Below are 27,284 nucleotides of genomic sequence, written 5' to 3' on the forward strand. Positions count from 1 at the left end.
TTTTAAGAAGATGTTGGCTAACCATTTGTCTGAAGTGGTGCAGGGTTTCTTGCCTAAGCAGGGGGTTGGAGTAGAAGACCTCCAAGGTCCCTTCCAACTCTGTTATTCTATTCTGTTCAGTTCTGTTCCTGGGAATGTAGCTGATGTCTGCATCCTGTGACTCCTTGCCACTCAAAATTAATGGTCACTGACCTGTTAGAAAAACTCAAATGGGACTAATAGCTTCCTTATTTCCCACATCCCTGCCAAACTCCTTTAAAACAGTCATATGATCCATTGCAATTAGCCTTGTATAGATCACACACAGAAGATGAAAAGCACATTCCTATGCGGTAAATGTTTCTAATGTTTTGGAGAGGATGCCAATCGGTGTGATTGTTTGGCCAGATTAATCATCACATATAAGCGGTTGGCATCCTCAGATGAAGCAAGCAAATATTGCAAGAACACAAACCAGAAAAGGAGCAAGGCCAATATTTTGGCTGGGGCATCAGTTAAAGATGGAAGTCAGTCAGTTCCTGATTGCTACAGGAATATGCTTTCTGCTAGTGCAGTTCGCAATACTTCTTTGGACACGAAGGAAATTCCCCCCCGGACCTGTCCCTTTCCCTCTCTTTGGAAGCCTTTGGAGAACCGGATGGAAGATCCGCCAGAATACATTCATGAAGGTATTTTCCTAAATAAGGCAGCAGGTATATTTAGACAAGGGTGACAAAAAGAACTAGGACTAATTATGATAAAAAAACTGGAGTCTGATCGATCTATTTGCTTCTGGTGATTGGGAGAACATAGTTCAAGTTTTTAGATAGATGAAGGGCTTTTATAGGAGTGGTGGTGAAGAAAATCCAGAGAAGAAAGAGAAATTTCCCTTTTTTTTTTTTGAAGGGATGTCTTCTTTGGTTTTAAAGGCATTTGTGGATTAATTGCAATAGCAAGAGGCCGGAGGAGAGAATAGGTGCCATTTCAGGACTCAGGATTATTTTTTAGTCCACCATCTGCTTGTAAACCCATCATTAATACGTCTATTTGTTTATCATGACCTCAAAGCAGTAATCAAGAGTAATCAGAATCGCTCTAATTAATACTCTTTTCAGCCCACAGTAATAACTATCTCCCAAAATATCTTCTTTTATTTTTTCTTTCTCAATGCACAGCGTTCAGTATGATGCATTATTAGGTGGATCACCATTGCAGAAAAACATTTTTTCCCCTATTTTATCTGTACCCTTATCTTGCATGTTTATTTGTTTGTTTGTTTATCTGTGCTGCTGAATATGGAATGTATTGCATCCTGTTGTGGGAGACAACCTTGAAAAATATATCTGGCAGCCATTAGGAAAATAAAAATTTAGTCCAGAAAAACTGGGTGAGGAAAATGCTCAAAATCGCCCTGCCTTGAGTCTCTTTGGTATAAAACAGTGGTTCCCAACGTGGGGCCAAATTTGATTTTTAATGGGGGACAATTTGAACCTTGTTTAAACCAAGTTATTTTTTTAATTTTCATTTTATTTTCAACACTTAAACACATCAACAAAGACAAACACGTAACTTAAAACAACATTGGAACTAAACGTTCCATCTTATAGCAGTTAAATATCGGTGAATCTTTACAGTTATTGTTTCCCCTCCTATACATTCCAATTTCACGTTTGTGGTCACCTTGTTTCTTATTATTTTTGGTGTACAAATCCTTAATTATTTATATTTAGCCGTTTATATCAGACAATCATTTTACCTATATTATATTGTATATACTTTTCTTACATCAATATATCTTAACTTACCTTTCCTACCCCCTATCTTATCTCTATATCCTAATTGTTCTACTATACCTTAATTTTACATTTCCCAATTTCCTATTTCTTGTTTCTGTCTTCGAGCCATTTGTACCATTTCCCCCAAATTAAATAGTATTCTGACTCCTCCTTACCTTGTATTTCCTTTGTCAATTTGTCCATCTCAATACAATACAATAGCACAGTTGGAAGGGATCTTGGAGGTCTTCTAGTCCAACCCCCTGCCTAGGCAGGAAACCCTATACCGTTTCAGACCAATGGCTATCCAACATCTTCTTAAAGACTTCCAGTGTTGGGGCATTCACAACCTCTGGAGGCAAGCTGTTCCACTGATTAATTGTTCTAACTGTCAGGAAATTTGTCCTCGATTCTAAATGGTTTCTCTCTTTGATTAGTTTCCACCCATTGCTTCTTGTTCTACACTCAGGTGCCTTGGAGAAGAGTTTGACTCCCTCTTCTTTGGGGCAACCTCTGAGATATTGGAACGCTGCTATCATGTCTCCCCTAGTCCTTCTTTTCATTAAACTAGACATCCCCAGTTCCTGCAACTGTTCTTCATATGTTTTAGTCTCCAGTCCCCTAATCCTCTTTGTTGCTCTTCTCTGCACGCTTTCTAGAGTCTCCACATCATTTTCACATTATGGCGACCAAAACTGAATGTGGTATTCCAAGTGTGGCCTTACCAAGGCTTTATAAAGTGGTATTAACATTTCACAATGGGTGAAGTATTAATAATGTGTGATCAGGTTGGCATATTAAGCCATTTGTTCATTTTACATAATACACCACACCAACACAAACTCCTCTGTCTCTAAGCCACAAAATTATCTCACCCAAGGTTTATACCAACCAAGCTTAGGGTGCTGTGCAACCTGATGTGGCAAACAAGTTTCACCAAAACTGCTCTACGGGGAAGATCAAAAATTACCGTGTTAATTGTCTATTATAGGGAGGCCAGAGAGAAGCACTGTGATCTTGATAGGCACCAATGGGCCAGTGCTGGATACCGCATTTTGATACCCAAGACTGTCCTTAACTCATTGCAGTGATGAGATTCAGCCAGTTCTTACCACTCGGGAGAACCGGTTGTTAACTTTCTGAGCAGTTTGGTGAACTGGTTGTTGAAAGAAATCTTTAGGGCAGAGAACTGGTTGTTAAATTATATGAATCCCACCACTGCCTCATTGCCTTTAATTTTGTTGAATTCAAATGAGCAAATAAATGTGAAAGCTGAACCACTGCAAAGCAGCATTCTCCAGAAGTATCTTTTTCTAGAGTCTCCACATCTTTTGTACATCGTGGTGACCAAAACTGAATGCAGTATTCCAAGTGTGGCCTTACCAAGACCTTATAAAGTGGTATTAACACTTCACATGATCTTGATTCTCTCCCTCTGTTTATGCAGCCTAGAACTGTATTGGCTTTTTTGGCAGCTGCTGCCCATGGCTGGCTCATATTCAAATGGTTGTCCACTAAGACTCCAAGATCCCTCTCACAGTTACTACTGTTGAGCAAGGTACCACCTATATACTGTACCTGTGCATTTCATTTTTCTTGCCTACATGTAGAACCTTACTTTTTTCACAATTGAATTTCATTTTATTAGATAGTGTCCAATGTTCAAGTTTGTCAAGATCCTTCTGTATCTTTAGCCTACCTTCTGGAGTGTTGGCTATGCCAGCTTGGTGTCATCTACAAATTTGATGAGTTCCCCATTTATTCCCTTATCTAAATCATTGATGAAGATGTTGAAGAGTACTGGGCCTAAAACAGAACCTTGGGATACTCCACTGCATACTTCCTTCCATGAAGATGCAGTTCTATTGAGGACTACATGTTGAGTGCGTTTGGTCAGCCAGTTACAAATCCATCTGGTGGTGATGCTGTCTAACCCACATTCTTCTACTTTATCTAGTAGCAGGTTATGGTTTACTTTATTAAATGCCTTACAGAAGTTCAAGTAAATTATATCGACGGCATTTCTGTGGTCCACTAATTTTGTCACTTTGTCAAAGAATGCAATAAGATTAGTCTGGCATGATCTGTTTTTGACAAAACCCATGTTGGTTTTTGGCTATTACTTTGTTTGCTTCTAGGTGTTCACTAATTCGTTGCTTGATTATCTTTTCCAGAATCTTTCCTGGTATTGAGGTCAGGCTGATAGGTCTGTGGTTTCCTGGATCTGTTTTTTCCCCTTTTTTGAAGATGGGAAACCACATTAGCTCTTTCCCAGTCCTCTGGTAGTTCCCCAGTGCTCTAGGATCTATGAAAGATATAGTTCAGTGGTTCTGAGATCTCGTCTGCCAGTTCCTTCAGAACCCTGAGGTGTAATCCATCTGGTCCTGGTGATTTGAACTCGTCTAGGGTTTTTTCCCAGGAGGCAACTGGACTTTCTTATCTTTGAAGGCCAATATTTTTAGTTAGCCCAATGGTTTTATTTTCATGATTGAACAACTGTCAATATAGCTTACAAGAATAATTCCAATATTTTGTAAAATGTATAAGTTTTGTTTAAAAAATTGAAAAAAATATCCATTATCTTTCTGGATAATGATTGCAAAGAAATATTCAACATAAGCATAGATCTTTTGCATTTTTTCTTTTAAAACCAATTTTTATTTTTATGTTATTATTTAAATGAGAATATTATTGACCAGCTAGAAAGTGTTGTAGTAGTGTTGTCATGCATGAAATTCATCTCCAACCCATATGAATGTGGGGGATAAATAATTAAAAATGAACTTACTTAAAAACCCAATGGTACCACTATATTGAGTATTTTTTTATTCCAGGTGTTGCTATATATGAACAGAAATTTAGTTTATTCACATTAATTGTTAGCATAAGGACATTTCAAAAAGAGGAAATCTTACTGCAGCATGAAACTGGAAGGAGACTTTAATTTATTATAATCAGCATCCTTTATTCTCAGCAGGTGGCGGTATTTAGCTGACCTTATCTCAGATCGGAAATTAAGCATGGTTGTGACTGATTAGTACTTTAGTGGAGACAGGAGATTACAGACTCCTGCTTCTTGTCTAGATCAGTGTTTTTCAACCTTTTTTGTGCAAAGGCACACTTTTTTCATGAAAAAAATCACGAGGCACACCACCATTAGAAAATGTTAAAAATGTTTAACTCTGTGCCTATATTGACTATATATAAAGTAATTCTCTTGAATCCTCCGCGATTGTTGCTATGGGCGCACGCATGGGACGTCAGTGACGTCCCTGCGTGCGCTACCTCCCGGCTGTCCCCGCGTTTTTAAAGTAAACGCGGGGCCGCAGGGACTTAATAGAGGCATCCCTGTGTCCCGAAAGCAACTTTCGGGACACAGACAATGTTCCCTCTAATTTTTTTTCAGTGTGAGCAGAAAAGTATAGTGTTTGAGCGGCATATTTTCATGCCTGAGCACCTGAATTTTTTTCACAGATGTCACCTAAGACAACAACGAAATCAGTATTATTTGAAACTCAAAGTTATGTTTATTCAAGGTACCCGCTTAATTAAAAGTGTTATATAATATCAGTATTACTTAACAACGGTCCTGCTTAGGGGGGCGCCTGCAGGAGCTTTGGAGGCTTCACCTCGGCTGCAGCGTTGGCGGCAAATCCGGCAGTGCTGTTGGAGGAGGAGGAGGCAGCAGCAGCTATTCCCCTCAGCTTCGGGAGCCTGTGGCAGAAATCACTGCGCGCAGTTTGAAATGGCTGCGCGGTGTTTCCCTTAGAGGGAACAGTGGACAGAGAGATGTCCCGAGGCAAAAACACCCGGCGGGTGTTTTTCCCACGGCACACCTTACACTATGTCACGGCACACTAGTGTGCCGCGGCACAGTGGTTGAAAAACACTGTTCTAGTCCAACCCCCTGCCTAGGCAGGAAACCCTAAACCGTTTCAGACAAATGGCTATCCAACATCTTCTTAAAGACTTCCAGTGTTGGGGCATTCACAACGTCCGGAGGGAAGTTGTTCCACTGATTAATTGTTCTGTCAGGAAATTTCTCCTCAGTTCTAAATTGCTTCTCTCCTTGATTAGTTTCCACCCATTGCTTCTTGTTCTACCCTCAGGTGCCTTGAAGAATAGTTTCACTAACTCTTCTTTGTGTCAACCCCTGAGATATTGGAAGAGTGATATCATGTCTCCCCTAGTCCTTCTTTTCATTAAACTAGACATACCCAGTTCCTGCAACCGTTCTTCATATGTTTTAGCCTCCAATCCCCTAATCCTCTTTGTTGCTCTTCTCTGCACTCTTTCCATAGTCTCTACATCTTTTCTACATCGTGGCGACCAAAACTGAATGCCATATTCCAAGTGTGGCCTTATCAAGGCCTTATAAAGTTGTATTAAGATTTCACGTGATCTTGATTCTATCCCTCTGTTGATGCAGCCTAGAAACTGTGTTGGCTTTTTTGGCAGCTGCTGCACACGGCTGGCTCCTATTTAAATTTTTGTCCACTAGGGCCTGATACTTTTCCAGGCTTTTGTCTGTGAAGTAGACCTCACACATCTTTTTCTGTGATCACCACTGACGTGTGTCAATAAAAATGAGATCCAATAATTTTTCTGAGGACATGGCTAACCTTAAAGGGCTAACACATAGACAATCCACAGTGGGGAAAATGAGCATTGAGAAAGATGTGTGGTGTGAGATGCTGAATAGAAATGTGTTTGTGTGTGGGGGGGGGAAAGTTTATGTTATATGTTATTCGTGATTGATCCCACAAGTTATTTTGTATTTGCAGAAGTAGATAACATTATATGTTGCCAACACACAAAAAAATGTGTTCTTTTGATTTGATCGATTTGATTTGATTATATTTATATGCCGCCCTTTCCCCCCGAAGGGGACTCAGGGCGGCTCACAATTCAAATCAGGGAAGGGGGATACAGACAGAAAATAAAAAGACGAAACATAACAATACATAATTTAAAAACACACAACAGTCATACCATTCAAGACGGGGGCAATAGCTCTTTAGCCCCAGGCCTGTCGGAACAGCCAGGTTTTAAGGGCTTTGCGGAAGGCCTGGAGGGTGGTGAGGGTTCGAATCTCCACGGGGAGTTCGTTCCAGAGGGTCGGAGCAGCCACAGAGAAGGCTCTCCTCCGGGTAGTCGCCAGTCGGCATTGGCCGGCGGATGGAATTCGGAGGAGGCCTAATCTGTGGGATCTAATCGGTCTAGTGGAGGTGATTGGCAGCAGGCGGTCTCTCAAGTACCCAGGTCCAATACCATGAAGGGCTTTATAAGTGACGACTAGCACCTTGAAGCGTATCCGGAAACCAATAGGCAGCCAGTGCAGCTCGCGGAGGATAGGTGTTACATGGGTGAACCGAGGTGCACCCACGATCGCTCGCGCGGCTGCATTCTGGACAAGCTGAAGTCTCCGAATGCTCTTCAAGGGCTGCCCCATGTAGAGCACGTTGCAGTAGTTTCATTATTCTGAGTTGCCCATCATTCCTTAAATAAATGTATGGCTGAGAGATGAAAGACCGAAGATAGCATAGATGGGAGGAAGCAATCCATCCACAGTTCTTTATGCTTTTGTAGAAAATTGAAGGCGGATCAGATCTTCCATGATTGCAAAATTGACAGCCCTCAGGCAGCACACTCAACCCGGTCACTGAATTAGTTCATCTGCGGGCTCACAGGGTGCAGAACGTACAGGCAGTCCTCGACTTGCTACCCCAGTTGAGCCCAAAATTTCTGTTGCAAAACAAGACAATTGTAAAATGAGTCCCCCCCGCCCCCTTATAACCTTTTTTTGCCACAGTTGTTAAGAACATCACTGCAGTTGTTAAGTTATCAACATGGTTGTTTAGTAAATCTGGCTTCCCCTGTGATTTTGTTTGAAGATTGCAAAAGGTGACCACATGACCTAGTTCATTGCAACCGTCATAACGATGAGCCATTGCCAAGCATCCAAATTTTGGTCACGTGACCTGCTGTAACCACAGTTAGTCTGGAAAATGGTCATAATTCACTTTTTTCAGTGCTGTGGTAACTTTGAATGTAACCGAAGGGTTGTAAGTTGAGAACTACTTGTAATCAAATAGTCTGTCCAGAAAAATTCTAAGTCAGAGATTCCCAACCTTGGGATGGCAGCCCACTACCAGGCTGCAGCCTGTTAGAAACCGGGTCGCATGAGTGATGGGCAAGCCCACGCACATGTGAAGCTCCACTCACACAAGTGATAGGCAAACTTACCAGAGGTGGTTTGCTGCTGATTCGGGCCTGATCGGGCGAACTGGTAGTAGCGGCGGCGGGAGGCTCCACCCACCCACCCGGACGCTTCTGTGCATGCACAGAAGTGTTGCGTCCATGCGCGTGCAGGAGCGTGCCCAAATTGGTAGTTTAAAAAAAAGCATTGAAGCATACATGTACAAAGCTTTACTCATGTTGGTGGAGGGTGCTTTCGCTCGTGCATGGAGGTCCAATCACATGACTGGAGCTTTGCGCGTTAGTACAAGTGCCCTCCGCTCTCATGACTGGAGCTTTGCATGCGAGCGCCCTCCATTCGAAGCTCCATTCCCGCCGCTCACACAAATGGAGCTGTGTGCATGTGTGTGCACCTGCCTCTCCCATGCTCCCATCTGTGCTGGGCCGCCAAGCTGGGAAGGCTGGGGACCACTGTCCTAAGCCATAGGAATTAACTAAGTCTAGCTTGTTATTCTAATGCATTTTTCCTTCATCATCACTTGTATTGGCAAAACATTTAAGGCTTCCAACCAGACCTCCCTCCTTGCTTCAGTTGAGTTGACCTCAATTTGCTCTGGCGGAGATTACATCCAGAATCAACATCGGTGTGTGTCTCCACATGGCTGTAGTTTGTAAGGGATTCCTAGCCTTTTCCTCACCACTTTCTTCTTCCCTTCCCTTCCCTTGTTTGTTTGTTTATTTGTATGTTTATTTCATTTGTATGCCGCCCTTTTCCCCCGAGGGGGACTCAGGGCGGCTCACAACTCAAACAAGGGAAGGGGGATACAGACAATTTGACAACAACACAAAACAATACATAATTTAAAAAGCGCAACAATCATACCATTCGAGATAGGGGCACGGTTCTTTAGCCCCAGGCCTGTCGGAACAGCCACTTCCCTCCACTTCACGTGGCTGCCCTCTGTTTGGGGATGTGGGCAATGGTAGATGTGACTTTTCAAGAGACAGAGCTAGGGGTGAAGTCCTCAACCACTGTGGAACCTGTTTGCTCGACCAAGGTTAGCCTCTTTTGCAATCCTGACATTTATCAACAGATCTCCCGACCGCACCTCTAATATTTTGCAAACTGCTTTTGTGATGAATGCTTTGGCAAATGGAGTTTTCATGAGAAACTGGACACCTCCCAAGGCTATTCTTGAAGAAGCAAGAGTTTGCTCCTGTTCAAATCCCAAATAGACAAAAGGGTTTTACCTTTACGTATAATTACTGTTTTGGCATCTGCAGCCCTGTCAGCTATTATTATCTTTTTGCTGTTATGAAATTTGGCAGACACACACACACACACAAACTCCAACCACCAATCTGGAAGGGCTTTGTTCTGCAAACTGAAATGGCTTTGGCACTTGCCGCTCCCAGGTTTGTTGATGGTACGCACCTGATTTCGATGGACAATTTAGGACAGGCACAATAGATGGGCCCCAGTGGTGGGTTCTGGGTCCTGTTCCAACCGATATGGTGGGAATGGGCCTGGCGTCGCCCACATGGATGTGCGCATCTCGTGCAGCGCATGTGTGCATTGTAGCTACCAGTGATGCTTCCGCAAGCCTCAATGGAGCATCGCGCAGGCGCTGTATGCGCCATGTGCATGCGCGGAAGCACCGAAGGCTTTAAAGGACAGGTCAGGAGCTCGGGAGGGCGGATGGGCCCTCCGGAGCACTGTACCAGAACGGTATCCGGTGCTCCGGGCAGGCTCTGGTACGCCCATACTGGGGGTGTACCATCTGCAACCTACCACTGATGGGCCCCATGTTGGGTGCCCTAGAGCTGTTTCCTTCACTCTGGCAATTTGACTGAGACTAGTCTGACCTGTGGGAGAAAAACATTGCTCCTGGATTTTGAAAGAGCTGGGCTCAGCCCAGCTGTCATACCTGAAATTACTGTGGAACAACGTTGTCCAGGAAATCCACCACCTCTTCAGGAAGATGGTGCTGAGTGCAGCCACGCAATTTTGTCGCAACAAAAACAAAGCAGGTGAAAGGACAAACTAAGCAAAATGTACTGGCAGCATGACAAACTGCTTGTTGGCAGAACGGATCCAAATCTTATCATTTTATGTTAATTAATGCAACCGTTTGGCCCATAACAACAGTATGGGAATGAAACCAATTAGCTAATAAATCACACCGACTTTCCTTCCCTGCCTCTTCTTCTTCTTCCTCCTCCTCCTCCTCCTCCAAATTCCACAGGACGTTCTGCTACAGATAAACCATCATTAAAATATTGGCACAAGGGACAGTTTCTGTGTGACTTTGATGTGTCAGGGTTCCGATCGATGCCCTAATAAAAGCAGGGTTGGATGGACTTCTCCTCACTTCATGGGGATCAACTGCACTCCCCTTCTCTTTCCCCATTTCTTTTGGGTGGCATAATAGCCCCTCATCATAAAGGGTGGCTTGGTCCAATTCCTCCCTCAATTACTCTAAGGCAGTGATGGCTAACTTTTTTGTCATTTTGTATGTCATTTTGTATATCATTTTGTATGTCATTTTGTGCCTGCACCCATAACGCAAAGCACGCATAACATTTCCCCATTAGCCCCATCCCCCTGTGCATATGCGAGCGACCTCCCCTTGCCCCCCCCCACTCCCATGTGCATGCACCCCAACCCCCCCCCCAACACCCCATTTTGGGCCTGATAGGCCTGCCTGCAGGAGAGGCTGTGTTGTATACAGCCCCTGTGCTCTCCCCATGCATGTGTTTGCCCACCTTGCACATTCATATGTGTCTCCTGCATGCGTCCCACCCTGGGGCATGTGCATTAAAGACCCCAAAATTAGCTGGCTGGTGGGAGGTGCACGCGCATGTGCCATGAAGCTGAGCTGGGGCGATGGCTTGCATGTCTGCAGAGAGGGCTCTGCCTGCCACCTGTGGCACGCATGGTATAGATTTGCCATCCCGGCTCTCAGGATTCACCTGGAGTTCCCAGTTGAGCTTTTGGGGTTCTGACCAGTGGTGGGTTTCAAAAATTGTTCGAACCTACTCTGTGGGTGTCGCCTCCTTTGTGGGAGTGGCTTGCTGCCCATGTGACTGGATGGGAGTGGCTTGCCGCCCATGTGACCGGATATGAAGATGCCGACGACACTTGTTAGAACCACTGTCAGGTGCTCCTTCGTTTAAGGAACGAAGCAGCAGCGAAGCAGAGGCTGACAACCACCTTAAATTACCTCACACACAGCACTGACATGCATAAGAATATGATGTAAACTTGTTTTTTAAAAGGCATCTTTGGTTTGCATTAAAACAATTTCAACACACACAATGTTCTGATTGCACCACAAACACAGTAGTCATGCTTACCTTTCACAGAGGCACTGAGTTTGATAAATATGAGCATGATAGTGTAGAATAATCATATCCAAGGACCAGTGGTTGGAACCTCTTCTGTAGGTGTGGCCTGCTTTCCGGGTCCACTGGTGGAACCTCTTCTAACCGGTTCGGTAGATTTGACGAACCGGTTCTACCGAATAGGTGCGAACTGGTAGGAACCCACCTCTGGTTCTGACCTCTTCCCACTCCTTCATCCATTCCAGTCTTCCTAGCTCGCTTATGCATTGTCCCAAGCGATGGGAGCTCGGTTAGGGGTGTGTGATTATTTGGAGATCGCGCCTCTGCCATGGTGGACTGAGTTTCTCTCCGTACACCGCAAGTATCAGAGAGCAGGTGGAGAGTCGGGCTCAGGAATCCCGGTCATTTTAGTTAGTTTTGTCAAAGCTGGCTTGCTGTCAGGTTCCAACAGATGCCCTAATAAAAGCAAGCCACTCCCACCCGGTCACATGGCCAGCAAGCCACTCCCACAAAGCATGCCACACCTACAGAAGAGGTTTTAAAATTTTTTGAAACCCACCACTGCTGATGACACACCTTGGGGGGAGGGGAAAACAGGCTCAGAGGCAAGGCTCGAGGTTTCTGATTATATCTAATATCTGATTATATTATTGTTTTGCTATATTCTTATTTTTCCCTCAATTTTTCTTTTACTGTATTTCATTATTTTAATTTTTACTGTCCTGCTCTTTTTATTTTTCTCTCTATTCTTTTATGTTTATTTGTATTCATTTTATCCGTAAAGTTCAATACATTATTTTAAAACAAAGAAATGAATAAACCCAGATATTTGGAATGCAACACTATTTTTCTCCTAACACTTAACTCTTTCCCTGCCCTGACTTTGTTGGATATTTTGACCCCATTTACAGCTTATAGACACTTACGGGAACGTCTTCACCTTTTGGATAGGACACACACCAGTGATTGTGCTAACCGGATTCAAAGCTGTGAAAATTGGATTAGTTACTAATTCCAAAGTAATGTGTGAACGACCAATATTTCCTTTTTCAAAAATTCTGGGAGGTGGAAAAGGTAAGTGGACAGAAAATACGTCCTCGCTCCTTTCGGTCTCTTTATACTGGGGTAGATCTTTATTTATTTTTTATTGCCATCAAGATAACAAGAGCATGACTTTATGTGAATGTTCTATATTTGGTGAAAGAGTAGGGTAGGCTGGGTTCAATGGTTTGGGGAGATAGGGATGTCGATGATGGATAGGTCAAAACTTTGGAACCCAGGTCTCACATCTTGCTGTAAAATAGAATAGAATATTTTTTGTAGTATGGTGATCAAAATTGTTTGCAGTTGAGTTGAGTAAAGTAGAGTAGAGTAGAAGAGAAGAGAATGCTGAATGAATAGAATAGAAAATAGAAATAAAATAGAGTAGAGTAGAGCAGAATAGGAATAGGAATAGGAATAGGAATAGGATAGAAGAATTGGAAGTAGAGTAGAGTAGAATAGAATAGAATAAGGAAATTGAATGGAGTAGAGTAGAATAAAATACGATAGAATAGAATAGAATAGAATAGAATAAGGGAATGGAGTAGAGTAGAGTAGAATAGGAATAGGAATAGGAATAGGAATAGGAATAGGAATAGGATAGAAGAATTGGAAGTAGAGTAGAGTAGAATAGAATAGAATAAGGGAATGGAATGGAGTAGAGTAGAATAAAATACGATAGAATAGAATAGAATAGAATAGAATAGAATAGAATAGAATAAGGGAATGGAGTAGAGTAGAATAGGAATAGGAATAGGAATAGGAATAGGAATAGAGCTGGAAGGGATCTTGGATGTCTTCTAGCTCAGCCCCCTGCTCAAGCAGGAAAACCTATAGTATTTTAGATAAGTGACTGTCTACTCTACTCTTCTTCAAAACCTCTAGTGATGAAGCTCCCATGATTTCTGGAGGCAAGCTGTTCCACTGGTTAGTTGTCCTCACTGTTAAGAAGTTACTCCTTAGTTCCAGCTTGCTTCTCTCTTTGATTAGTTTCCAACCATTGCTTTTTCTCCTGCTCTCTGTAGAATAATATGACCCTCTCTTCTTTGTGGCAGCCAATCAAATACTGGAATACTGCTGTCATTCTTCTATTCCTTAGACTAGCCAAATCCAAATCCTGCAGCCATTCGTATGTTTTAGTCTCTGGGCCTTTGATCATCTTAGTTGCTCCTCTCTGAACTTTTCCCAAAGTTTCAACATCTTTTTGTAGTATGGTGATCAAAATTGGTTGTGGTATTCCAGGTGTGGCCTCACTAGGGTTTTGTAAAGCGGTAATACTTTGTGTGATCTTGATTCTATGCCTCTGTTTATACAACCCAGGATTGCATTAGCTTTTTTGGTTGCTGCTGCACACTGCTGGCTCATTTTCGAGATCACCATTACTGAGATCCGATCAGATGTTGCGGTTGAAAGGACCTAGGAGATTCAGGTTCTCACCTACCCTCGACGGTTCAACCACTGAATCTCACTGTGTGATTTTGAGCCAATCACTGTCAGCCCAACTTACCGTTCAGGCTGGTTGCTGTGGGGAAACATGGAGGAGAGGCTGTGTTGTATACAGCCACGATTTCCTGAATGTAAAGTGGAATATGTCTCTAGTAAAAAAAAAAATACATTTCTAATAAAGCACCCTAACGGTTCATGTTTTCTGTAGGCATCATGTTTTCCAATGGAAAAACTTGGAGGCAGCAGAGACAGTTTGGAAGTATGACCCTTCAGAAATTGGGAGACATGAAAAAGAGTCTGGAAGAGCACATACAAGAGGAGACTACTCAGCTGGTGAAGACTTTTGCCCAGGCCAAGGGTATGTAACTGATGGCTGAAAGGTTAGGGAGGCAGACCTGCCACAACTTAAACCTCTAAGTAAAAAGGATCCTTGGCTCCATTCATTGGGAAAGATACAGTTTTGTTAGAAGTCTATTGTAGTCAGGGGTGGGCTTCAAAAGTTCCAGCAACGGGTTTGCTGCCCCATTGCTGGGTGGCTATGACCTAGTCGACCTCCTGCACCATGGTGTGGGGGGGCATTTTTGCCCTCCCCAGGCTTTGGAGACTTTCTTTGAGCCTCCGGGAGAGCAAAAACTGCTTCCCCCAGGCTCCGGAGGCTGGAAATGGACTATTTCCAGACTTCTGGAACCTCCAGTACGCCCGTTTTTCACCCTCCCCGAGCCTCCGCACTGCCCCTGCACTTACTTTGCATGGTGAATGGGCTGTGTGGAGACTCCTGGGAGGGGTAGAAGGGGCGGGGAGGGGTGGGTGGAGCCAGCCAGGGGTGGCATTTGGGGTTTTGACGAACTGGGCAGAATCCTAGCTAGAATTCATGCGAACCCCCAGCAGCCTACCCCTGATTGTAGTCAAGCATAGTCAGTACCTAGAATTGCATGCCAAAATCCCCAAGTTCAACTTTTTCCTCCCAGGACTGCCTGCCATTGCTGCATAACCAATCAGGTTCAGGCACAATGTTTTCAGAATGGTCAATTCAAACGTAGGTTGGTATGCAGCTGCCTTCTTCTCCCATCCGGGTGACCTTGAAGCAGCATCTTGAGGACATAGGGCAGTTACTTTCATCCCCCCCCCAAGTATCCCCCATTCCCATTCACTCTCAACAGAGTTCATGGCAAATTCATTGCACCACCTCTGCATAAGGTGGCAGCTGGCAGGAAGCCTTTCTCTGGCTGATTAGTCCGCAGTTTCTTTACTTAGCAATGGCAGGCAATTTGCTTTACAGAATATTATTTTCCCTTCTACCAGCTTTGTTGTGTTTGTAACAGATTGTTAACTTCTGGGTATAGGACAACCACTGGATCCTTCCCTACTGATCATGCATTCAGCCACCCAAATGATCCACACGGCAGTTTTTGGAGAGCCTGTTCTCAAAGTGGATGACATGTCCCAAAATCTTGTTGAACACATCAGCAACATTACAAAATGCAGAGGCACTTTTGGAGAAATGGTAAGCAAATAAAGCAAATGAAAGCTTCTCTCTCCTCTTACTGCCTTAGAATCAGATGTGGGTTTCACGGAAGTCTACCACCAGTTCGCCGCACGCATGCTCGCTTTGTCAGCATGCATGCCTTCCACATGTGTGCACGGCCTTCCGCGCATGTGCTTTGCTCATGTGATCAGCTTGCATGCTTCAAAAACGTGTCTAAATAGGATGGTATAGAGCTGGGGTGGGTGGACCTGCAGGTCACCACTACTGGTTCTCCCGAACCGGTCCGAACCGGCTGACCACCATCTCTGCTTAGAACGTATGGCCTTATAACTTCCTGGAATATTTTTTTTTAATTTTTTTAAATTTTTTTAATTTTATTTTTTTTCCAAAACAAACACAACACATAAAATCTTCCTTTTTTACATACTGTAGAAAGTGTATCAGTTGGTTTCAAAAGACTTTCGTGCATCTCTTCCACAGTCATCAAGCATAATTTATATTAACTCAAGTATTTTAACTCAGATATTTATACATATTACCATCATTATACCTCCATTTAACTACAATTGTTTAATTGTTATCCCTCCTTTCTTCCCTCCCTCCCTCCTTCCTTCCCTCCTTTCTTTTCTCCTTCTCTCCTTCGTTTCCCCCTTCGTTTCCTCCTTCCTTCCCCCTTCCTTCTCTCCTACATTCCCTCCTTCCTTCCCTCCTTCCTTCCCTCCTTTCTTCTCTCCTTCTCTCCTTCCTTCCCTCCTTCTTTCCCTCCTTTCTTCTCTCCTTCCTTCCCTCCTTCCCTCCTTGCTTCCCTCCCTCCTTCCTACCCCCCTTTCTTCTCTTTCTTCTCTCCTTCCTTCCTTCCTCCTCTCCTTTCCCTTCTCTCCTTCCCCTTCCTCCCCTTTACCCTTCCCCTCTTCTTCCCATTCCTCCCCTCTGGAATATTTTATTGATCCACCTTGTCCAATGTTATCTGTATCACAGATATAAATATATCTTAAAATGCAGAGGTAATATCATACAGAATAACTGAGTTGGAAGCGAACATGGAGGACTTCTAGTACAACCCACTGTACTGGTTTAGATAAATGGCTGCCTAATCTCTTCTTAAAAACCTCCAGTTTTGCAGCACCCACCACTTCTGAAGGCAAGCTGTTCCACTTGTCAATTTTTCTTACTGTCAGGAAATTCTCCTATCCTTGAGTAGTTTCCATCCATAGCTTCTTGTCCTGCCTTCTGGTACTTTGAAAAAATAGGTCGATCTACTTTCTTCTTTGTGTCCCCCAAATATTGGCACACTGCTATCATGTCACCCCTGGTCCTTCTTTTCACTAGACTGGACATCCAATTCCTGCAACCGTTCTTCATATGTTTTAGCCTTCAGTCCCGTCCCCTCCACCAATCATCTTTGTCACTCTTCTCTGCACTCTTTCCAGAGTCTCAAAGTATTTTTTATATTGTGCTGACCAAAATTGGATGCCTATTCCCAGACTGTTTTTACTAAGGCATAAGTTATATTTATCATTATATTATCTAGATGGGCAGAAGTGGGATTCAGTCGGTTCAGACCGGTTTGGGTGAACCGGATGCTAATTTTACATCTGATTCACCGAACTGGTAGTTGCAAGGACAGGCTGGCCACACCCACCCTGCTTGGTCTCCCCCAGGAGTCTCCACACAGCCTGTTTTAAATGCCAGGTAATTGCAGGGCCCATGTGGAAGTTCCAGAAATCCAGAAATGGGCCTGTTTTTGCCCTCCTGGAGGCTCAAGGAAAGCCTCCAGAGCCTAGGGAGGGTGAAAACGTCCCTCTGCTGTAGTGCAGGGGGCCAAGTAGGCCACACCCACCATAGCCACGCCCACCTAGCAACTGGACAGAGAACCGGTTGCTAAAATTTTTGAATCCCACCGCTGTAGTTGGAGGTCTGCTTCTCAAGCAGGAGACCATAATACCATTTCAGATGAAACATATACAAGCAAATAACCAAGGAAAGAGAGCACCAAGAATGCCACACAGTGGCTTATATGTTACATGTCCAAGCTGTCAAAGTTACTGAGAGTTATAATTAATATTATTTCTCTTCCTGCAGATATATAACATCTTTCCCTCGCTTGTGGAATACCTCCCTGGGCCTCACAAGAAGGCAATGTCCTCCTTTGAATTCATGATTTCTTATATCAAAAAGAAGATGGGAAATTCTAAGTATTCTCAGGCATCTCACGAACCTCAAAGCTACGTTGACTTCTATTTAGCTCACATGGATAATGTAAGCTTCCATGTTTTCATGTGCAAAACCCTCTTTGGCCTGCCTAGTTTTTTGATTCACCAAGCCCAAAACATCGACTTAGCCCAGTAAGGCAAGGAATACAAAACCTCTTTCCAACGTAGGCGCAGAAAGAGCAGAATTAAAACCAGAATTTGGCTAAACACCATTTCAAGGGAGGCCAAACTGAACTGAATTCAATGCAGTTAATGTATGTGGGTTAACACAAAAGGTGCTTTTCCCAAAAAACAGCTGGACTTGGTTTTTTTCTCTTGAAAATGTCTCTCTTCTCATCTAAGAACCTTCTGAACTGGCCTGAAGAAGTTTCTTGAATGAGATGTGAAATGTTTTCAAGAAAAAATAAAACCAAGAAAGTCCAGTTGCCTTTCGGAAAAAACACTTTTGGGATTTCCTTTTCTTGATTTTAAAGGAGCATTTGCTGCCAAAAATGAAATAGCTCCTGGATGAATTCTAGTTGTCTATCAAGTAGTGGCAGAAAAGTTACAGTCATCTTTTGAACAACACAAAGATGGCAATGGTGGGATTCCAATGTTTTTACTACCGGCTCTGTGGGCGGGGCTTGGTGGGCGTGGCAGGGGAAGGATACTGCAAAATCTCCATTCCCTCCCCACTCCAGGGAAAGATACTGTAAAATCTCCATTCCCTCCCCACTCCAGAGGAAGGATACTGCAAAATCTCCATTCTCTCTTCACGCCAGGGGAAGGATACTGTAAAATTTTCATTCCTTCCCCACTCCAGGGGAAGGATACTGCAAAATCCCAATTCCCTCTCCATGCCAGGGGAAGGATACTGCAAAATCTCCATTCCCTCCCCACTCCAGGGGAAGGATACTGTAAAATCTGCATTCCCTCCCCACTTCAGGGGAAGGATACTGCAAAATCCCCATTCCCTCCCCACGCCAGGAGAAGGATACTGTAAAATCTCCATTCCCTCCCCACTCCAGGGGAAGGATACTGCAAAATCCCAATTCCCTCTCCATGCCAGGGGAAGGATACTGTAAAATCTCCATTCCCTCCCCATTCCAGGGGAAAGATACTGCAAAATCCCCATTTCCTCACGATCAGCTGGGACTCGGGAGGCAGAGAATAGATGGGGCAGGGCCAGTCAGAGATGGTATTTACTGGTTCTTCAAACTACTCAAAATTTCCACTACAGAATTGGTCAGAATCTGCTGAATACCACCTCTGATAGATAGAGGCTATGGCATTGGAGGTGGAGTTCTTTTTTAACAAAGAAACCCCAAAAATGGTCTTAATAACAAAAAAAGGGCAATTCACAGCGCAGGATAAGTAGTGACACATTCCAGCAGCCAGTCCACACACCGAAGAGTGGGCCCTTCCCTTGGATGCTGTCCTGCTGGTGGAAGTGGAAAAGTTTGTGGGTTAGGGTTAGGGTTTACGGCAAGTAGGAGAAAAAACCCGAAGAGGAGGAGTTCCCTGATGTAGATAGTCCTCAACTTGCAACAGTCCTTTTAGTGACTGTTCGAACAGCTCTGAAAAAAGTGACCCGTGACCATTTTTCACACTTATGACGATTGCAGCATCCCCATGGTCACGAGATTTCCATTGGGATGCTTGACAATTGACTCAAATTTGTGACGGTTGCATCGTCCCGGAACCATGTGGTCCTCTTTTGTGACCTTCTGACAAGCAAAGTCACTCAACAACTGTGTTACTGATTTAAGAAGTGCCAGGGTTCACTTAACAAATGTGGCAAGGAAGGTGGTAAAATGGGGGCAAAACTCATTTTACAAATTTATCACTGAACAGCATAGATTTTGGGCTCAATGGTGGTCGTATGTTGAGGACTACATGTATTGAAATCTATCCGAAACATTGACCTAATAAGATCAAAGGAAACGTATTGACTAGGAGAATAATTGTATGCTAAGTCAGGATTAGCAGTTTATCCTTCTATTACAAGAAAACGCCTTTCTTTTAAAGAGGCTAATGGATTCCCATTTTGAGGAATAAGGGTGTGGGAGAGGAATGCTGGCAGAGGTCCAGAATGCCTGGAGTGGATCAGCTGTGGCAGGCAGCCTACAGTGGAGTGGGCATGGCCATGTGCCTGCTGATAATACCAATAGCGCTTAGATTTATATAACAGTGCTTTACAGCCCTTTCTAAGCGGTTGACAAGGTCAGCATATTGCTTCCAACAATCTGGGTCCTCATTTTACTGACCTCGGAAGGATGGAAGGCTGAGTCAACCTTGAGCCAGTGAGAATCGAACTGCTGGTAGTCGGCAGAATTAGCCTGCCGTGTTGCATTCTAACCACTGCGCCACAATGGCTGGGATAATTGTCCCCTTCTGCATGCAGATAGGACACAATATTGCTGTGGAAGATCTCTTCCTCTGTGCGTGACAGCCACTCAATGGCAGTGAAGCACACAGGATGGGTGGCAGAGAATAGCAGCGAGAGTTCTGTTCAGACCCAAAGACATTTGTGGGTGGCCATCTACAAATTTGGAATATAGTGTTGCTGGCATTTGACTCTATTTCTCCTTTCCACCTGAGAGGTCATACAGCTGCTTAACAGTTCCCTAGAGGCAGTATTACAGTGGTGGGATACGATCGGTATGCCCTGGTACAGGTGTACCGGTGCCTGCTGGGAGCACCAGGTACTGTTCTGGTACGGTGCTGCAGAGGGCCCACGCGCCCATCCTACTTACCTGTATTTGATCCGATTGGGGCTTTCGCGCATGTTCACGGAACGTACGGCGCCTATGCGACACTCCACCGAGCAGCTGGAGCATTGTGGGTGGTAAGTACGTCGTGAGTGGTAAGTACTGTGTGCATGCATGTGGTGGACACCCGGCCCCATTGCACCATACCGGTTGCAAAGGGATCTGGAACCCACCACTACAGCGTTAGATTAGATCAGGGGTATCACTTAACTTTGGCTCGTGCGGCCAACCTGGAAATGGCAAAGGACCCGCCTGTGGTGTCTCTTGCAGCCAAAATGAGGGCAGCCCCCCCGCGATGCCCCATTTTTGGCCTGGACAGTCTCCTCCAGCACTCTTCAGGCCAAAAAGTTTTTTTTTTTTTTTGCTACCGGTTCAGGCAAACCAGTAGCATTTTTTGCTACCGTTTCAGGCGAACCGGTGCGAACCGGTATAATACAGTGGCAGGAATCACTCCTCCGAAGTGACAATGCCGTACAATGGTTGGAATTAAGGCTCCCTAACTCTGAATTATCTCGGACCTAGCTTTGTTTTGTTCATCCGATCCATAGGAGAAAAAGGACTCCACCTCGACTTTTCAGGAAGAAAATTTGGTTCAGGTTATTGTCGACTTGTTCCTGGCAGGCACAGATACAATCGCTGTCACACTTTCTTGGGCTCTGTTTTTTATGGGGGTTCATCCCAATATTCAAGGTGAGAAAAGCTTGTGGGGAGAATTCTAGGCTCTTCTCCCTCCTTTCCCCCCCCCCAACCTCTACCTTTAGATCTTACAATTCTGGGCTGCCCAAAGGGAGGCTGTTGAGGTTGTGTCCCCAGGTGTCTGGAGGCCATGTGGGTTTGAAGGGGGAGAAACTGTCAGGCAAGGACCTCCTGCTTCTGCTGTGCCATGATGGCCTCCACCCCATTTCTTCTCCTTTGGTCACTCTGGGCTCTTCCACCCCTGGGTTTTTTTTCTAAAGGGTTAGGGGTGAAAGGGTCTTGTAACTTGTCAGCTTTAAGATTTGCATGCTTCAAATTCCAGAGTTTTTGAGCCAACATTTTGGTTGCTAAGCAAGAGCGTTGTTAAGTGAGTTTCACCACATTTTACAAGTTGGCCACACCCATCCAGTCACATGACTGGCTAGCCACTCCTACCCAGTCACATGGCTGGCAAGCCACTCTCACCCAGTCACATGGCTGGCAAGTCACTCCTACCCAGTCACATGGCTGGCAAGCCACTCCCACCCAGTCACATGGCTGGCAAGTCACTCCCACCCAGTCACATGGCTGGCAAGTCACTCCTACCCAGTCACATGGCTGGCAAGCCACTCCCACCCAGTCACATGGCTGGCAAGCCACTCCTACCCAGTCACATGGCCAGCTAGCCACTCCCACAAAGCAGGCCACACCTACAGAAGAGGTTCTAAATTTTTTTGAAACCCACCACTGATCAGAGTGCATTTCTTTTTTATTCTCAGAGAAAGTACAGGAGGAAATCCAGAATGCACTGGATCCCCAAAAACCCATCTGCTACGAAGATCGGAAGAAGCTGCCTTATACCTATGCCGTCCTTCACGAAGCCCAGCGTCTCAGCAGTATCACGCTTTCCACCCTCTTTAGGTTGTGCGCAATAGATTTGAACGTACTTGAGTTTTATATTCCAAAGGTATAGAATAACAGTACAGAAATGCCAAACAAACAGACAACCCCCCCCACCCCATCCCCCAATGTTGTGAGTCAAAGCAATACAAAAGAAAACCGCGGAGGAGGCGGCATTAGCAACACACAAATTCCCTAAGTGTCATTCATCTTTTTGGGCAACACAGGACCAGCAGTTCTGCAAGAGAAGACTAACCCCCACCCTTAAAAAATAAAATAAAAACGGGACCAGTGGTTTTGAGTCGATGTCATAACGGGCTCAAGGAAGAGCTGGTAACTTGTCAGAAACGGTATAGGGCCGTGGTGGCAAACCTATGGCACGCATGCCTGAAGCGGCACGCAGACCCATCCCACGCAGGACGTGCAGCCTCGCAGGCTGCTCTTCTGTATTCCTGTTCACGCATGTGCGCTGGTTACAGTGGTGGGTTTCAGCCGGTACGCCCCGGTACGCGCATACCGGTGCCTGCTGGAAGCAACAGCCACTGTACCGGAACGGTGCTTTGGAGGGCCGCCCGCTGCTCTTCTGGGTTTTGTGCTCCTGCAGGAGCGAATGCCAGTGAGGCTGCGTGGTTCAGTCTTGCGTGCCATTTCCGGCACGCATGTTTGCCCACGGTGATGTAGAAGGTTAGCCATCGCTGGTATAGGACTCCTGCTTGAGCAGGAGTTGGATTAGGTGACCTCCAAGGTCCCTTCCATCTCTGTTATTCTGTATTCGGTATCCAGTTCTAAGGACAGTAAGTTTCCAGCAGTTTCCCTGAGCCACCGAAATGCCAAAGTGAGGGAGGCTGAAAACGAGGCTTGCAAAAAATATCAGCTTTTATTTATGGCCATAGCAAAAGCTGGGTGACAAAACTATATCCAAAACTTACAGGCTGCCCCCCCCCTCCAAACTGATGATTGGGTCCTGCAATGAGAGGAACATAGGGAGTTAATACCATATTCCCTAACCACTTCTTCCCTCTCCCACTTGACTGAATGAATGATGTATTAATTTTAAATATTGTATTTTTTAAATCTTTTAAATCCTTTTATTTTGCTGTGAGCCGCCCAGAGTCCCAATGGGAGTGGGAGGCATACAAATTTTATTAAACTTTAAACTCTAAACTCCCTCCCACTCAAGGAGAGAGGGAGAGAGAGAGAAAGGGAGAGAGAAGGAGAGAGAGAGCGGGAGAGAGGGGGAAGAGGGAGAGTGGAAGAGAGAAAGGGAAAAAGAGAGAGAGGGAGAGAAGAGAGAGGGAGAGAGAGAGAGAGAAAGGGAAAGAAGGAGAGGGGAGAGAGAGGAAGAGGGAGAGAGAGGGAATCAATTGGGACATCAGGCTAGGCTAAGCATGCTTTGCGAAAACAGCAGTTAATGTTATTCTCTTCCAGGGTAGCCTGGTGATCCCTGATCTCTGCTCCGTTCTGCTGGATCCCAAACAATGGGAGGTACCTCGACAGTTCAACCCTAACCACTTTTTGGATCAAGATGGGAAATTTGTACCCAGAGAAGATTTCCTTACCTTTGGGGCAGGTAAATACACCGACAATATATTCTGTTTCCCCGAAAATAAGACCTCCCCGGATAATAAGCCCAATCAGGCTTTTGAGTGCATGCAATAAAATATGCCCTCCGCCTGAAAATAAGCCCTCCCTGAAAATATTGCCATACAGCAGCAGCCATGAGGTGACCACACTCACCGCCTCCTGCTCCTCAAAAAGAATAAGACCACCCCGAAAATAAGGCCAAGTGCTTATTTCGGGGGGGGGGGGTGGTTCAAAAGAAAATAAGACCCTGTCTTATTTTCGGGGAAACATGGGTTATCTTCAAACTTTAGCAGCCTCTTTGAACCATAGTTTTGGCACTTGGACAACCCTTAGGCTTTGCAAAGGATCTGTGATGGGTTTCTATAGCTAAAAGTTTTAATGACTCTGAATTTTATTCACAGTAATCACATCATCCCAGTGATTATGGGGTCAGTGATTTGTTTAATAGTCGCGGCACAAAAGTCATTAAATCGGGATCAGTCACATCACCAACCCATTTTAGGATTATTGTGACATACGATCCTAATGGGCTGGCTTCATGTCAAGGACTAATTGTACTGCACGGAGCTTTTCACAATTAATTGGCTTTTTGTTTTTAACCGGCTCATTCCATGCCTGAGAACCAGCTCAAAGTAGACTCAGCCCAGATTGTTGGGACCAATAGGCAGACTGTGTAAACTGCTTAGAGAAGGCTGTTATGCACTGCGAAGCGCTATATAAGTGCAATCGTCAAGTGCTATTTAAAAAAAAAATGCTTGCCAATCTCCATCTAGGTCAGAAGTGTCAAAGTCATTTTCATTGTGGGTTGTGTTTCACCTCAGTTGCTTGGGGTAGGTGTGGCCAGGGTGGGCATGGCCAGCTCTCAATATTACTCATGTCGGGCATGCCCGTGGTGGCTTGAGAGCTCTGCCAGCGAAAACGGCTCCCGAGCTCCATTTTTGGCTGCGACGGCCTCCTGCAATCCTTTGCCAGTGAAAATGGAGCTCACAACGGCCACACGCGGCTTTCCCAAGCTCTGTTTTCGCTGGCAGAGGCGCAGCAGGCCAGTCCTTCACTGTTTCCATGGCGGCTCCGCGGCCCAGATCTAGGCACCCTGTGTTCTGACCGAGGCTTCCCAACAGCAGGAAGCAAACTCCTTGTCCCGACAAAAACCCCTTTTATTAATTTACGTGAATTCTGCTCATTCACATCCAGCAAAGTCTTTCAAGGGAGGATTTGCAGTCACAGACCTTCTCTGGCTTGGAGAGCTGCCAGGCTGATATCTGAAAAACTTGGCAAGCGAACTAATTGTCTCCTGCAAACTCCCCTCCCCTTTCGCTCCTCTTTAATTTCCTCTGGGAGGGGCCATTCATTGTCCCCCTGTGGCCTTACTCCCAAGTCGACCCCTGTTCTTTAGCTGTTCCCTTTGCCTGGCAACTCTGCGCATGCGCACACTGGGAACAGGCTCCAGCTGTTCTTCTGCCCCACTGATCCCTGATGGTAGCTGATAACTGGCATACGACTCTGGCCCCCTCTCTGCCTCCGACACAGAGCCCTCCTCAGAGCCTTCCCCTGACTCCAGGACTGGCCCATCTTCCTCCCCAACCTCCTCACTCTCCGAGTCTGCTGCCAGCTCCACTGGCCCCTGGCAGGCTACAACACACTTGGGCCAGATCCAGCCCTCGGGCCTTGAGTTTGACACTCCTGATCTAGGTTATAACCTCAATCGGCTTTGGTAGTGGTTCATGCCTGCATCTTCATGATCTTCCCTTTATTCTTTTTAGGCTCCCGCGAATGTTTGGGGAAGACTTTGGCTCAGATGGAGCTCTTCATTTTCTTCACTAACCTTATGAAAACGTTTACCTTCCAGCGGCCGGAAGGGCTAAAAGGATTTAACATGGAGGATGTAATAGAGGCTGGGATGCAACTTTCTCCATTGAAGATCTGCGCAGTTCCTCGTTAATCCCCAGGATAGCCAGAGCATGATCTGCTGTAATGGATTTTGACCCTCCTGTAGCTTGTTCTTATTAGTTATTTTTCATGTCTCCTTTTTCATAGTTTTGCTCAGCGACATACATTCATGAAGTATTTACCTAAAATGAAGGAGCATTGAAGATGATTCCTCCAAATAGAAGAGTAGCAGGGGTATCACTGCCCCAACCGGTAGTTAAAAAAAATGCTAGAAATCGGGTAGCACAGATGATTGTCGCACAGATGATCGTCAGAACTTTTGTTTTACTTCTTTTAGCATTTTTTTTTACTACCAGTTCGTCCAAAGGGGGATGCGTGGTGGTGGTGGTGATGTGCGCATGTGCATGGGACGGGTGTGTCACATGTGCAATGCATTATGGGTGATGACAAAAAGGTTAGCCATCACTGCCTTATATTCAAGAGACTGTCCTTTGACCAAGCAACGTTACATAATCATCACCCTATCCCCAATCTTTGTTTTTTGGGAAAAGATATTGAAAAATTGGTCAGTCTACAGCTGCAGAGAACCCGGGAGGAAGCTGATTATCCACTCCAATCCAATCTTGGTTGCACTCATAGATGGCCTTATAGATGGCCCTATAGATGGTGGAGCGAGGATGGAAGTGGGGGCATTCATCTTTAGTTTTTAATCTTGCTTACGTTTTTGTGACAGTGTGTTGCAGTAATCGACTTTATTTGGTTAATGTATGTTTGATGTATCATACTGATGAAGAAATGTGGTTTATTTCAATAATTGATTTCAACGTGGTATATGAAATAAGCCAAAATGTCAATAGAATAGAATAGAATAGAATAGAATTCATTATTGGCCAAGTGTGATTGGATAACTAGGGATTTGTCTTTGCATAAACTCTCAGTGATTATGAGAGATTGGGCATTGGTTACATACCTGATATGCCCCTTCTCTGGTCGGTGGAGACATCATCCAGACATGGGTTAACTCTGTCAGAATCCAATAGGACTGAGTCTACCAGTTAATGAGTCACGCCCTCCATGGTAGCTCCTCCCAGCTCAGACGAAGGTGCAGTTGTAGACTGCTGTATCTAAATACTCAAGAAAAAAGGTATGATCCCTCCTTGTTAACAAAAGAAATATATATTAGTCTGAACATGGCAACAGGGTGGGGCTGGATGATGTCTCCACCGACCAGAGAAGGGGCGTATCAGGTATGTAACCAACGCCCATTCTCCTAGTAGGTGGAGACATCATCCAGACATACCAAAGCCAAATCTGTCCCCACTGGGCAGGGGACCTGAGTGGACCAAACCCATTGTAATACTCGCCGTCCAAATGCAGCCTCCGCCGAATCATATCTGTCAAGTCTATAGTGGCGAATGAATGGGGATGGAGTAGTCCACCTGGTTGCCCTACATATCTCCTCCAACAGAGCCTGGGATGACCAGGCGGCTGAGGTGGCCGCACTGCAGGTGGAGTATTCCGTGATGTGGGGTGGAATTGGAAGAGAGAGAGCAGTGTAGGCTCTGGAAATTGCTGCCCAAACCCAGGATCCAATGTCTGTAGAAGAGGCCTTGTATCCCTTCTTACCTCCCGGCTGAAAAAGGAAAAATAGAGCTTCCGAATGTCAGAAGTCAGAAGTTCTCTTGATATGCACTCTGAGAGCACGTTGCACATCGAGATAATGCCACCTATGTTCAAGTCTATGTGATGGTTTAGGACAGAAGTCGGGAAGCACTAACTCTTGGGATCTGTGAAAAACCTAGTTTACCTTGGGTATAAATGCTGGGTCTAGCAGAGAACAATCCTGTCCGGATGGAAGATACATAAGTCTTGCCTTATTGACAGGGCTGCCAGCTCGGAGATCCACTTTGCTGTGGTGACCGCTACAAGAAAAATCACCTTCAGCATGAGATAATGCAAAGTGATCGATTGCAGAGGCTCAAAGGGGGCCTGTGTTAAGGAG

At 45.0% G+C, this 27,284-nt stretch overlaps 1 protein-coding gene across 1 annotated transcript; it reads left to right on the forward strand.

Annotated features, from left to right (window-relative positions):
• The first annotated feature begins 500 nt into the window (after window positions 1-500).
• Window positions 501-25,413, forward strand: LOC148043449 (cytochrome P450 2J6-like). Its single transcript, XM_087726096.1, has 9 exons — window positions 501-668; window positions 12,209-12,371; window positions 13,993-14,142; window positions 15,128-15,288; window positions 17,353-17,529; window positions 20,782-20,923; window positions 21,688-21,875; window positions 23,237-23,378; window positions 25,156-25,413. The coding sequence occupies exons 1-9, from the start codon at window positions 501-503 to the stop codon at window positions 25,332-25,334; spliced, it is 1,470 nt and encodes a 489-aa protein (XP_087582222.1). The 3' UTR covers window positions 25,335-25,413.
• The last annotated feature ends 1,871 nt before the right edge of the window (window positions 25,414-27,284 follow it).

Source organism: Thamnophis sirtalis, unplaced genomic scaffold, assembly GCF_051295495.1.
Source record: "Thamnophis sirtalis isolate CommonGarterSnake01/CBP01778 unplaced genomic scaffold, rThaSir2_p1.2 scaffold_11, whole genome shotgun sequence".
Classification (NCBI taxonomy): domain Eukaryota; kingdom Metazoa; phylum Chordata; class Lepidosauria; order Squamata; family Natricidae; genus Thamnophis; species Thamnophis sirtalis.

What these genes read in the sequence shown, in the direction of transcription:
- LOC148043449 (XM_087726096.1), top strand. Translation starts at nt 501, where the DNA reads ATGGAAGTCAGTCAGTTCCTGATTGCTACAGGAATATGCTTTCTGCTA. An exon ending in AATTCTGGGAGGTGGAAAAG is followed by an intron (nt 12,372 to 13,992) that starts GTAAGTGGACAG and finishes TGTTTTCTGTAG; the next exon opens with GCATCATGTTTTCCAATGGA. An exon ending in GACTTTTGCCCAGGCCAAGG is followed by an intron (nt 14,143 to 15,127) that starts GTATGTAACTGA and finishes TTCTGGGTATAG; the next exon opens with GACAACCACTGGATCCTTCC.